The sequence below is a fragment of the Dicentrarchus labrax genome, unplaced genomic scaffold (genome assembly GCF_905237075.1).
Source record: "Dicentrarchus labrax unplaced genomic scaffold, dlabrax2021, whole genome shotgun sequence".
NCBI lineage: Eukaryota > Metazoa > Chordata > Actinopteri > Moronidae > Dicentrarchus > Dicentrarchus labrax.
Window position 1 is genome coordinate 27226260 of NW_026136714.1, and position 14701 is coordinate 27240960.

A 14701-nucleotide genomic window follows, 5' to 3' on the forward strand; every position below is an offset into this window, starting at 1 on the left:
AGAGAGATGATTTGACATCAGGCTTCCCACATGTTTTGCAAAAAACTCTCAATAAACTAAATCTATTCTCTTTGGGCTCTGTAAAAAACTCAGAGATTGGTTCAGTATATACAAGCAGGTCTTCATCTTTGATATATCGTTAAAGGTGTGACTATGGATCCTTTCATACAGTGGAAGTTGCACAGAACAACAAAGGCATCTGTAAACAGGAAAGTCACAGCCTTCTTTATGCTCTCTTACAATACTGTTGAACAGCTTGGCTCCCAAAGCTATCTACTGCAGTAGAATACCAAGATTAAACTATACAATATCTGCCCGATTATGACTCAAATCTGTCATATGTGGGGCATTTGGTAAAAAAATGAGTGTCAGGCAGGACAATTGCTTGTTTGTAGTGTGTCATAGTGGAGGACAATGAGTTTGTTACCTCATGATTTAACAGAATTTTTTTGCTTTTCCTTGGCAACTATGAACAACAAGATAAATGTCAGCCAATACTGATGTTCAGCCAATACATTGTACATCTCTACTTGTCACTGACCCATAGGAGCACAGAGCAGTTTTGCAAATTGACAGATGCAACCGAGCTCTGAGGTGTTTTAGATGCTGTTTAGTGGTGCTGTTTATCGACCCACCTTTTGCCTTTTGACCCCTTTACAAGGGAACAAGATATGGGATATAGAGCAGAATGTCTTAAAAGACAAATGACATAAAGACAACAGTATTGGTAATCCTAGCTTCTTGGAATTATGGCTTCTTCTTCGAAATCATTCCAAAAGCATCAAAAGATACAGGCCTAAAGCTTCTGATAGGCCTGTGCCGAATAAGCACTTTAGGAAGCCCTGGAAAAAATGATAAGGAACTAATTTCGCTGAGCCGAAGACCTGAGGTTTAAACCCTAAGCAAATACACTAAGGGATTAACAAAATATCCTTTCCTCTGTACATATTGATCGAAGTAAACATTCAATACAGAGAGTCAAATTGTGTGTTCTTGTCCCAACGAATGTGTATCCTGCCTACTGTACAGTTTGTAAGCATCTACTCATGTCATAAAATTACATAAACACGAAGCCAACAAGATGAACACTGACAGAATGCAGCTGCACAGCGTCTATCAGTGAACTGTTCCTGTTTTAAGTTTTTCATTGGTGTATATCAGGTTATTTATAGTCCACCACAGCACTAAAATGCCCTATTCAAATACTTTCACATCACAACACAACAAGATTTACCGTATGTAGACCTAAAAAAACCTGACAATAGGATTTAGTTTGAGCTTCTGTCTCAATACGAAAAGAGTTTTGTTACTGGGAATTCTCGTTGAAATGTCTTGTGTAATCACACCCAGGGCTCATTGTCCATCCATCCATTTTCCGCCGCTTATACAGGGCTGGGTTGTGGTGGCAGCATGCTTAGCAAGGTAGTCCAGCCATCCCTCTCCCTGACAACATCTTTCAGCTCCCCCTGGGGGATCCAGAGGCATTCCCAAGCCGGATGGGATATACATTACAATCCCTCTAGAATGTTGTAGGTCTTTGAGGGACTCTGACAAGCATGGGGAGGCAGGAGTTGGAAGAGAGGGAGAAGCCTGACTCATATTCCTGGCAGAGGTCTCCTAAGTAGTCAGGAAGCTCTTCAGTGGCAGGGTGCCAGGTGTGGATGAGATTCACCCTGAGATGCTGAAGGATCTGAACCTTATTGGACTGTTTTGACTGGCATGCCTCTTCACTGTTGTGTGGATGTGGTAGACTCGGGGTGGTGGTTCCCAGAAGAGAAGGGAAGGGTGTGCTCCAGTTATTGGAGTATTATACTACTCAGTTTCCCTGGGAAAGTTTATGCCAGGAAGTGCTGTCATGTTGGTGTACCTCAGATCCAGGAGAAGCGAGGTGGATTTAGTAGTGGTAAAAGCAAAACCTATGACTTCAGTGGCTAGTATTAAATGTCTCCTACGAGGACAATTTCTGCAACCGATTATAGTGAACAGTTCCAAATGTTGCCACAGGCTCTCTAGAAGCCCCAGAAAACCCTAGACTCCACTTTGAGAACCACTGCAATTAGCTGTTTGAAGACAAACAGCATGGCATCCATGTGATATGATGACTTAACTTTTGTCTTTCCATGTGCCCTTATGAGGTCGCTTTACTCCAATCACAAACACATGCAACAACTTCCATGCTCTGATGCACATTGGTCTAGCATGCGTTCACAGTGACATAGGACCAGAGGGTTTTTAGCCCAGACACTCACACAGTTATAATGAGGGCTAAGAGAACAATCACATAATATATTCTGATAGCTTTCAAAGAATACCCCTCAACAGCCATATATATATAGCGAGGAGGCAGGAGAGAAAGTGAGGTTGGACTCGTTACAGGGGCTAAAATGTGACAAAAGTCTGTCAGGTGCTTTGGGGGATGTGAAAGTTCAAATGATAATGAGGACATCTGGCTCAGATGTGGCGGGCCATAACTGTTCATCATTTTCCTGGAACGGGAACAGAGAGCTGGGCCCTGAAAGGAAAATCTGTCTTCCAACTGTCTCAGCACTGCTCTATTTTTACCTCCATTACACTCCAGAGTCTCTCCCTCTCTCTCTATTCCGGAGAGTATGGATTACATTACTCAGCAAACCAGCTGCATTACAAAATAATTTAAGGGATGGGTTAATTTTTTAAGTCTATCTTAATACAATACTTGCATGCCATATGTACATTGGAAGTGTTATAGGTTCCTCATCTCCAACTAAACTATACAGTGACTACACTGTAATGATCATAAACAAATTTTAAAGGCAGAACAAATGCAAATAATGTCAAGGCAAACTTCAGAATGTATTTTTTTACAGGACGAGGACTGGATTTTGTTCTCCATCTCTTACACTGGAGTTACGCAAGTTATTTTACAAATGTAGAGGAGGAATGATTACAGTGACTAATAACTCTCTCAATGTACATTTGTCATGTGACCACTGTATTAAAGCTGTGATAGGCAGTTTATTTTTGGGCAAAAATTCCATAACAACCTTTCCGCATACTGCAATTCAATTGGTCTGAGGGAAAACCTCTGCACCTCCTCTTGGCTCTGTTTTAATGCTTTAGACACTAGCCTGTGATGGTAGACTTTGGTCAATCACAAGTCAGTAAGATGTGGTCCAAAGCATCTAAATTTGATGACCTGGGAATGAGACTCAACAATTAACTACTTCTCCAGAATAGTTTACTGCACCTTTAATTAAGATGAAGTTGAATAAATCTGGGTTTTATTTTTTATTTTTCAGGTTGCAACCTGAAATGGTGGCTATACATTTCTGAACTTCTAAGAAGTAGGTCTCCCCCTCTGTCCACTACACATAGTTTATGATTACGTAAGTATAATGGCAGCAGTGAGTACTTAAGTCCTATTCTCAAAGTGCTTACTCCTACTATAATCAATACTGTATTTACTAGGCATTGCTCAGTCAACAATTATGTACACAAAAATAACATATGTGCTTTTATAACCTCTTTTAACTCATCCTCACCCACTAACCTTGAACTTGCTGCCTGTCCCCCATGCCTGAAGGCTTTACATGCCATTACTGCAATACTTTTAGTTTGTCAGGTAGGGTGGAGGGAAACAGCAGTATTAACAGTTTGCTGATGGTGGCTGTTGTTAGGAAAGACAGATGGAACAACACAGGAGAAAAAATACTTCCTCTAAATGACAGGTTTTATTCCAAAATGCAATGTCAAGAATTTGTATATACTATTATTTTTTTAATTAATCTTTGGATTATTGGTGATTATTAATGAAATTGACTATTATCAAAATAATTATTTAGGTAATTTGTACTTATATTTTAAAAAAACTTACTTTAAAATTATGACCAATAATATAGATAATAAAAATAGAAAGGGTAATCCAAAAGGGTAATATAACATTTTGGAATGAAACAGCTAAAACCGTCAGTGGTTTTGGTAGGCAGAGGAAGGTTTCAATTGAAAGCTGTCAGACAAAGGTTACTTTTGTGTTAAAAAGGCATTTGATTAACTGGATTATGGGTTTAATTGTTTTATACATGAGGCTGATCTAAGCATGAGAGGAATGGGAGTTAGAGAGGGTTTGATTTGGGGGGGTTAGGGTAAGGTATGGGAATAGGGTAGGGGTGGGGGTAGGGGTGGGGGGTGGGGGTTCAGGGTGGCATAGGGAGGTTCCCCACCTGGTCACACCTTGTTGCGATCTACTTGGGGGAAAACAGTGGTAAAACAAGGTACAGCACATTTATGGATGCTTTACACACAAACAAAATAAAGCATATGTTTGCATCAAATGACAACACTACAGTTTCTATTCATGGAAACAGATAATTACATATATTTTGGTTGGTAGCAGACAACTGGGGTGAGTAAATCCCAGTAAAGAACAGGCTCCACAATGGATTCAGATACAGTATATCAGGCCATAAGGAGAAAATAGCTGATGTGATTGGATGCTGAATGTGCCTGGTATTTTTGGAGGTAGCCTATCGCTGAAGTAAAACACAAATCAAGGTTGTCTGTGATTACGACAGGCACTTGCTTAGCTCTTGTTCTGTAATTGCACGCTGCTACAACTTCTCATACTCAACCAAAACATCAAATAAAAAGAGCCAAGAAAACAGGCTCCTTGGTAGATTTTCTATACAATAGAATTATTTTCAATAGATTTTCTATACAATAGAATTATTTTCAATAGATTTTCTATACAATAGAATTTCTATACAAATAATTGTAATAAAATAAATAGAAATATCACCCCAGCACTGAAAACCAGGTGGTCACTAGCATCTGAAGCTGACATTAAAAGGCAGTACTGCAGTTTGCAACATCAAATGTGAAATGCACCAAAAAGCTATAGATTGGGCTCAACACTTGAGTGGTTGCAGTCGGTGAGATGACAGATTCACAGATTCAACTTTGATGGGGATGCTATGGTTCGTTGTCCTTGGCACAGGCAGTTGATCAAATGGATTGCAGGCAGAATGAGCTCCGGCGTCATGCATGGTGAGTGAATGACAGCTGTCTATCAAATAGGACTTTCTATCTGGAACTGCCTATATGGGAGTGACCTGCAGCAAATAGTCTGAGTTTGATTTATCCTGCTACAGCATCGGATCAAGAACAAGATAGAATCGTAGCTACAGATATCCAAAGTGTCCAATATTAAATTAATAAATCACCATATTAAATGTTTACATGAGTAAACACACGAAAAAAATTACTATAACCATTAAAGGTTATGAGATTTAAAACATTAACATAGCAAACAACCATTAGCTATATAAAGATATAATGGAGTCATGGTGTCCTGAGCGGAGAATGATGTCACACACTTTCCTCTCTGTGCTTTGTTTACATAGCCAGTCTGGACGTGTATGCAGTGGAAAGACAGTTTTGGTGGGTTTTATTTATTTTTTGTCCACTTTGAAGTTGATGATATACAAGGTAAAATTATGTGTTTGTAAGTTTTTGTTTATGAAGTAGTTGGTTGGTAAACATTTTATATAGTACAATCAATTATATCATGAAAAACAGTTTGACTTCAAAGTTGAAAAGGCGCAGGATACATCCTGCTTAATGAGAAGACTATGCCACCTGCAGCATTGGTTAACTGAACACTGCTCTTGTCTGTATTTGACGGCCAGGCAATGAGAATTGACTGTGAAGTGTGTAAGAGAAACTGTGGTGGCCACGAAAGTCGTGAAAAACGACTCTTCGTCTATCCATTCTGGGCTACTATAGAAACATGACGGTTCAACATGGCGGACTCCATGGAAGCCGACCCTATTTTCAGGTGATTCCCACTAGTGAAAATATCCCTCTGAATATTATATTCAATTTCTGACAGTAGATCTGACAGTGTTAGACACCTTTGATGGCAAGCTACTTTTACTCTTGACCTTGTAAGTATCACCAGGTTACTACTGTAGAAGCTAGTAAGCATTATTTCATAATATCCTATTTATTTATTTAATATTGAACATTGGGCCTCCATATTATAACGGCTGTCAGTCAATGAAAAGTACTGAAAAGAGTTTCACTCAGAAAAAAGTACTCCCAAATGCTATTCAGCACACCTGTAGAACCAAACCATATGAATATATCCCCATCTCCAGTGTGATGCTGACTCGGACAGGTTAAGTAAGGTAGTAAGCTGCATCGAAATGGAAATGATGTGATAGTGTGGTCATAGGGCAGTCGTTAAAAACATATACTGTAGCTAACAGCATACATGTCATATATTTTATCTAATGTGCATGCAAAGATCCCAGAGAGATCGATATTCTCTGAGACATACTCATGCACTCTGGCAGGAGCTCCACGTGTTACATTTGCGAGCCTCTGGTGAAGTAATAACAGAGAATATGAAATTGATGGTATCATTCCAGTTCAAGCAGAGCGGTGGTGAAGCAAAGTGCAGATGAAAACACCTCCCCATCAGAGGTTCTGGGAAGATAAGGATGATGAACACGCAGGTGACATGCCCCTCCATAGCAGAGGAGAGCATGGAGGAGCCAAGCAAATGAGGGTCAAGTACAGGAAGGTCTTAGATGGATGACGAGATGGTAGTGTGTCCAAGGCACAACAGTGTACACTGCAAAAAACACCCATCCTCACAAGCAATTTCACTTCATATACTGCATGTCTTACAGCCTTTTAAAAGACAAGTACACCTGAACAGCTGTTGAAGGTGCTGATGCATCTTGTAATTCTGACAACTTTACTGAATGCTGTTTGGTCTACAATCACCACTTTGCACTAATAATCAACAATGATGCAGAGGGAAATCCAGTAAAGATAAACTCATTTTCCACTGATAGTAGGCTTTAGACCGGAAGGCAATGCAGCTGCTATGCTGTGTTTTTAGAAAAAATGCATTGTTCAATTCAGGGAATGCAGGAAATCACTGAAGGACAATAATATGGAACATTATTATAACAATATATTATACTTGTGTCTTAGTTCAAATGATGAGACATTGTAAATAAAAGATATTTTGAGCACAGATGGGTTATTTGTTTGCTTATATTCTTTGCCTGTAATTTATCTTCAAAATATAACCTGTGTACTCAATATGTCCAAATGCCCTCTCTGAACTGAGGTGCAAATATAATTCCATGGAGTAGACAAGGATGATTAACTCCTAGACCTCATCAAAAAATAACTTCTGAATTCTATTAAGAAATAAACTAAGAGAATATGTCAATGCTTTTTTTATTTTATTTTAAAGGGGACCTAAAATTATTATGCACATTTCCAGCTCTATATTTTTATTCTGGGACCCCACTAGTGTAGCTTTGCATGATTCGCAGTTTTAAAAAATCCTTTATTATTTCTCTATTTATTTATTTCTAAACAAGTCGTTTTAGCTCCTTTAAGGCTTTATCGGAAGCATGTGAGCGCTGCCTTTTACTTTTTAAAGAGTTCGGTCTACACCTGCTCTATTTGAAAAGTGTCCTGAGATAACTTCTGTTATGAATTGGCGCTATACAAATAAAATTGAATTGAATTGAATTGAATTGAATTGCTTTATCCTTTAGCCAGTGTGACAGCGTGTGAGCTCTAGAGTAACTCAGCTATAGCGATCTGGGGCACTAAATTTGATGAATTTACACTTTATCAGGACACCAATGAGGCAAGAATTAGGTTGGAAAAATGTAGTGCTTCTGGGGGCTGTTTCTCACTGATTACTGTACAAAAGCACACAACTTTTATAACTTCAATTGCTGATGTTGGTGAAAGTGGATCATATTTCCTTAGTGTAACTGTCGTTAGCTAGTTAGCTCAGTTAGCTGTGCAGCTAGCCATCCCATTAGCCGACTTTACCTGGACTGGGAGCCCGGAGCCCGGAGCCCTGGGGGAGTGTGGGTTTTTATAGAGCTAATAGAGCGACTAGCTGCATGGCTCACTGAGTTAACTAGCTAACAGCAGCTACACTTAGTGGCCAAAGTAATCGTTAACAATTAGTAAAGCAATTTGTCCATCAGGAAACCATTCCCGAAAAAAAATCTTTGCATTCAGAGCTGTCTGAAATCTGAGCTTTTTGCACACAGGATTTAACACATTTGTATTTAACCATGTTTTATATGAACATCCATCATTGTAACATTATATATGATAGAAAACAAGCAAAAGCATAAAAGGTCCCCTTTATATTTACTTTAACTGTAATAGTATCTTGTAGAAAATGGAGTTGCATTCCTCATCCTATGACAGGCCTTTAAAGAAAATTGAATTAAATTTATTTCAAGAAGTAAGACTAAATATTTGAGGAAATTACTTGTTTTTGCAGTGTAAGCCATGTATGTTTTCTCTCTCACATACATACACACACATAATGTCACAGACAGGCAAGATGAGAGAGGTAGAGGAGGCATTACCCCATGAAGCTCCTTCAAAACGATCCCAGCACAGCAAACAGGAAGAGGATTACGTCAATAAACACATTGCACACAACACTCACAGACAAGCACACACACACTTCTTGTTCCCCCAGGATATGTGCTTAAATTGTCCTGATTCATTATGCTGATGCTCACATCCTTAATTTGTATAGCTATTTACAAATATTAGCAATAGAAAATGTATGATTAGCAGACTTAGAGAAAAAAGCTTTCAGTATGTATAATAACCTTCATCACAACCACAAATCATTCATTACATTCATACACATTTGAAACAATATGAAATGAAATTGTAAAATGTCATGTCAAAGATAAAAAATACCAAAAGAAGTGTTAAAAATTCTAGAAATAACCGAGACATTGAATTATACATAATAATTATAAATCATAAAGTCACCATATTGATAATTATGTTTATATTATTATTTTGCAGACTGAATGCAGCAAGGCAGCAGTGCACATTACACATGTGTATATATATATATTACACCGGACACACCAGATTGGACCGCACCAAATGCATCCACCAAATCTGATGATCAGGATTAACGATTCACTAATCAGAGACATGACAAAAAGGTAGGAGTAAATCGAACTTACGAAAATGCAAAAGCCACCAGCGCCCCACTGACCACTATGAAGTCCAGAATGTTCCACAGGTCTCTGAAGTAGGCTCCAGGATGAAGCAGCAGTCCAAGGTCCACCATCTAAACCACAGACAGCACTGTTTTGTATTTTCATTTTTCATTTCATTTACTTGCGGTTATATTTTGGTTTAATTTATTAAATTCTGTTATTATATATTATATACATATATATATATATATATATATTATTATATTGTATATTACAAATTGACTTCATTTGTATATATAACTATGTTATTGAATCTATCGTATAATACTTTTGGTGATTATTGATTATTATACACTTTTAGTGTTTGTTTATGAATATAAAATGACTAACTTAACTAGAAATGGGATTGCCGGTAATCTCCAATTTATATGAAAATGCAGAGGATTATTGATACAAAGGGACAGTAATGCAGCCTGACATCCTGAGTGCAGCACAATGGCCACAGTGAGGTGAGGTCCTGGCACTGACTGCCTCAATACCCTCCCCACTTTCATCACTGAAGTACCTTCAGTAAGTAGAAAATGTAATGAGTCAGCGACTCAATTCTGATAAACTTTAATCAAACACACAGTAATCACAGATTGACTCTGAGGAGGAAGAGTGCAGTAAAAGACAATGAAGTCATGAGGTTATTAGTGTTTTTAAATTACACGCTTACCTTGATCACCATTTCAAAAGTGAAGACACCAGTGAAGGCGTAGTCCAGATATTTGAGCACCTGCATAAAAGATAGACTAAATTAGTGCTGAAACAGCTAATTCTATCGTCTGGGGTCTGTAATACTGTGTGTGTAAAAATCATGAATAAGTGGTTCCGAACCTTTATCCTTCAGGGACCCATTTACCATCATTGGGTACTGACGATCCCTGACTCAGTGACTTCAATTATTTTTTATATTCAATGCATAACAATAACAGTAGATAAACTGTACAATGAACCCAAACAGTGAACACAATAACTGCAGGAAGATTGTGTGATTATTTCCTTTCAATATTTATCAGAGATGAGTTTTCCTGATATTTTTATCAACTTTTTATACATTGCTTGGCCATTGTTCTATAAGGTCTTGGGTTGTTTGAACTTTTCTAATGCAGGAAGAGGCTGTTTATCAGAGAGCGAAGGCTGTGTAAAGTTTAGATCTTAAATAATAATCCAAACTTTTAAAAGTTTTGATTCTTGAATATTATAGTATTTGTGTGTAATTGTACGCTGTGTGTCTCACATTGTTGCGAGGGGCGTTTGTCCAGACAGGGTCCTCTGCTGCCAAAGCGATACTGCTCATAGCAATGACAACCAGGATGGACATCTCAAAATACCGCAGAGTCACAATGTAGTGACATAACCGCCTCACCCTGAGGAGAGAGAGGCAGGAACAGACAGAGAGGGAGAGGGAGAGAAATAGTCAGCAGCAGACACAGATATGACAAAGACCTGGCTGTGGCAAAACCCACCAATAGGTCTAAAGCAAGGATCTAATTAAAGCCAGGCATTCAGACACTATATCTCCATCAGGGGAAATGTTTAACAAAGATCTTAAAGTTTATAATGACAGTTCACAATTACTTAATGTGTCATAGAAACTGAGAATAAATCCACACAGACATAGGGCTGTGTATTGTCAAGAATTAGACAATACGATATGTATCACGAGGCAAGGTTTATGATTCAACATATTTGGAAATAGGGAATGCGTTGTGATCTTTAAAAATTCAATTTTAGTTTAACTGTTATACTATAAAATCTAAGTTTTAAAAAAAAGGTTTTTGCATTACATTTGAATTTATCACATTCCCTGTAACATCCAATATCACAGCCCTCAGTATACATTTTCAACTGCTATCAAGTTGTTGGGGGTTTAAACACAAAAAACAAAACAGTTTTTGAGAATCAATATCACAAAAATCTGTTTAAACCCATACAGTGTAGCAATATAAATTCTGTTTGCCAAACAATGGTTTGACTTCATGAATAGAGTTCATTCCATCAGCACACGTCAGTGGAGAGCTGTTAATGTCTGACATATAGACCAGCTACCACTGTCGACTGTGTGTGTATGTGTGTGTTGGTACAGTTAATTATGTTTATGCAAAGGTTTGCAAGTATACTGAGGAGATGGACACTGGTTGTGAGAGGCACTGGTCTCTTAAGGGGTTCTGCTTTACTGTTTTTAAAAAGGGGGAAAAGAGAGGGAACAGATCAACGCAGACAAAATCACTGTGGTGGTGTAGGATTGGGTGACTCCTGCTACTGATATGATGATATGCTTGTTTATAGATCTGCAGATATCACACAGTCTCTCCATTGTCTAACTTCCAGAGCATGTGGGAGGTCCTACAGGAGGTGACTTACGGATTAGTCTGTCCAAAGATGAACATGGAACTGTAAGGCAGGATGGGTCTGGGTCCACTTTGACCTAGATCCTCCCGGGTGTCATTCATAGGCATGGTCTCACAGTCGATACTGTTCGCTGGGAAGACAGATGGTTCGATTACAGCAATGCAAGCAGGAGACAGGACAGTCACACTTCAATATTAAGCGGTCTCTATGCTCACCAATTACAGTAGGTAATTTATACTGGGACCTTGACTTAACTAATTAATGATATGGCAGAGTGGCATAGAGTAACAAACCCCAGCAAATAATCACACATCTAATTTATTGTCCTCAAAAAACCATTAGATAATTAATTAGATCTCATTTTCCACCTCTGGTGGGAAGAATCTGATACAATGAAAGAATTTTCACCATTACTATTTAACCAAGGTCAGGCTGTTTGTCATAGATGTTGTCAGTCCCCGGCTGCCTACACTCATGTTTTCATTATGTCTGTGTACACAACTATTGGTTGGAAGTACATTATATAATCTGATAAATCTCAACTCCTGTTGAACCATCTGCAGTTTTATTTGGGGTTACCAAATAACTTTTTCTCCAAAGTCACATGAAAAATGTCTCATGGCTCAACTGTTAGTGGATCACAGAACAAAGAAGAGAGAGACTTAGGAAAGGTCAATTGAGTAAACAGACTTCAGAAAAAGGCACAGACCTGATGAATATCTACATCTGCCTTCTCCTGGGGTGATCATCATGTTAATAATAGGGCACCTATACAAAATTAACTGCTTGTAAAAACAGCAAAAACTGCAGACTCTTGTCTGTTTAAGAAGTACCTCCCATTGCTCTCTTCACAGTAAATGATCTGTACTTGCATATTGTACTTGTAACTATAAGAGGCTATGAAAAAAGACCTTCAACGTAATGGCTGCAATGGAAGTAATTTTAGTCATATTATGTGTGCATCCTGTAGGCCTCAGAAGGTACTGACGTTGTGCGAGGGTGGTCTCTCCGGGTGGGGAGGTGACCGTCACAGGAGGAATGTGGATGGAGGTTTGGCCAGTTCTTTTGACGTTTCTTTGGTTGTCTGAGTCCTCTGGTCGGTCAGCAGGCCAGTCAGTCCCCCCAGAGCCCTGCTGGGGGGAGATGGCTAGGGACTCCCCCTCTGAGTCACCAAACCTTTCCCTAGAAGAGAGATTGCATCTTAGATATTATGTATGTTTTTCAAATAATATCTCGCGTTGATGGCCTGCAGTTTAAACAATTGTGCTACTTGCCAACCCTGTCAGTGACATTTCATTGGACTTAACAGAGGTTGGTGGATATAGCTAAACATTTACAGACCAACAGAAACACCATTTAATATTGCAGGGTCACTGTAAAATGACAGAATGTCAGAGGTCTTCTAATAGTTCATCAATTACACTGTGGCTTTTGAAGAGGGTCTCTGATCCACGTGAGATGGGGGCTGCAATACGTGGTCTGTGGTCCATTGGCTATATTCACCGAAGCCAAAAGAAACATAGCTTATATATATCAGAATTTAACATAATTTCTCTCTATCTTTTTATGGGACATACACTGTCTTCTTTACATGAAGCTGTAGATGTGTGGCAGGCCCATGAATAGATCCATTTCATGCAAAAGTTCAAAAGCAAGCTTATTTCCGTTTTTTAAGATCTGTAATAATGAATGTGTCAGAACCATGGACAGCATCATGCCATAACTGACTGCACAGTATTATCAAACAGATGTGTGACTTAGAAACTGAATCTTTAGTTGACCACTGTTAGCTTAAATGTCCTGTAAAGTATTTTTACCTATGGCTCTGGGTCTTCTCTCTCTCGTTGGACTCCTCTCCATCAACTGTGGATTGGCCCCTGCATCCATGAGTCCGATGTCTCCTCCTTTCTCCATTCACACCACTGTCTCCTCTGGAATTCCTATCCCCGTCCCTGTTAGACGTACGTCCGTCATAGTGGCGGGATCTTCGCTCTCCCCTCCCTCCACCGTTCACAGTCCCATTGCCCCCTCTTGACTGTCGGTGTGAATGATGGCGATGCTCTCTCTCACTGGGGACTCCCCCACCCCCGCTGTCATCCACTGAGCTTTGATGGTGGTGCCTCCTGCCTCCCTCTCGGCTACGGGACCTGTCGCTCTTCCCGTCTTTGCCATGGCTGCCGTTGTGGTCTTTGGAGCGGCTGTGATGGACGTGGTGCCCGCCATCTTTGCTGGCGTCACCGTTGTCGTTTATCTCCTCTCTTGTCCTGGCCCTGTCTCTGTGGCGGTGGTGGCGCCGGGGCTGGTGAGGCACAGAAGGCAGAGCAGGGTCGGCGCCAGTCTCAGCGTCCTCCAGCATGCAGGGCTTGTGATGGTGGCGTTGGTGGCCACCCAGCAAAGGCCCGTCGCGAGGTTCGACGACCAGCGGCCGGTCGAGGTGGGTCTTCATGTCAGGCCGGATGTGGTGGGCTGAGGACAGCTCAGAGTAGAGGGCCTCGCAGCTTGCTCGGTTCTGCCTCCTCAGCTGGTTGGCCCTCTGCTCCCACACAGACATCATCTTCACTGACTTCTGCTGCTCCTTACTGGGGTAGAGGGACAAGAACCACACAAATCAAAACCACTGAGACTGATATATAAAATACTGTGCAAGTCATTTTCCAGACCCTATACTTTGATTCAGTTCAGTTCTGTCACAACAGTTTGTTATTTCTACAAAGGATATAAGCGTTTCCAATGAACACACTGACAGGCATGGTTTTCTCTGAGGTGTGACACATTCATGTACTTTACACTCAATGACTTCACAGCGCATAAAACCAGCAGTATATTTCATTTTACATCTCATGATGGCACACATAGTCCCTACATGCTGAATGATTTACAGTATGACCAAGGTGCAACGGAGCTTTCAACACAGTAAACCACTGCCTCCATTTATCACAGTTTACCATGGATATGCCTGGCCAAGCATGGCCATATTACCATGCGTTGACATGCTACTTTTTTCTGTCAATGTCCACTACAGTACTCTGAAATGGCTGAATGCATGCTCTTTTGATACTGTATGAATTAAAAACTGTCTCGTCGCCTGATTTTACAGTGGGAAATGACATGTTACAATGCCATCTCTTTCATCAAAGACGTCAATGTGTTTACTACACAGAAAAGGAACAAACAATAACTTAATCCCATGTTCTCAACGCTCCATCATCCTGCAGTTTCATTCTCCGTATTCACCTTCTACATATGTACAAGATACAAACATTCTACATATGTACAACTTTAAGAACTCCTGCTAAGAGGTGGAT

General features: G+C 39.8%; 1 protein-coding gene across 4 annotated transcripts in view; it reads right to left on the minus strand.

Moving 5' to 3' along the window:
• The window catches only part of cacna1ba (calcium channel, voltage-dependent, N type, alpha 1B subunit, a), a 156738-nt gene that overhangs the window by 49385 nt on the left and 92652 nt on the right, over positions 1-14701 (minus strand). For all 4 annotated transcript variants that reach the window (XM_051422242.1, XM_051422244.1, XM_051422240.1 and 1 more), the window contains 6 exons: positions 13214-13975; positions 12385-12578; positions 11409-11526; positions 10282-10411; positions 9718-9777; positions 9024-9130 (listed from right to left, as the gene is read on the minus strand). In XM_051422242.1, coding sequence (XP_051278202.1) covers positions 9024-9130; positions 9718-9777; positions 10282-10411; positions 11409-11526; positions 12385-12578; positions 13214-13975 — 1371 coding nt within the window. The remainder of the gene's footprint in view (positions 1-9023; positions 9131-9717; positions 9778-10281; positions 10412-11408; positions 11527-12384; positions 12579-13213; positions 13976-14701) is intronic.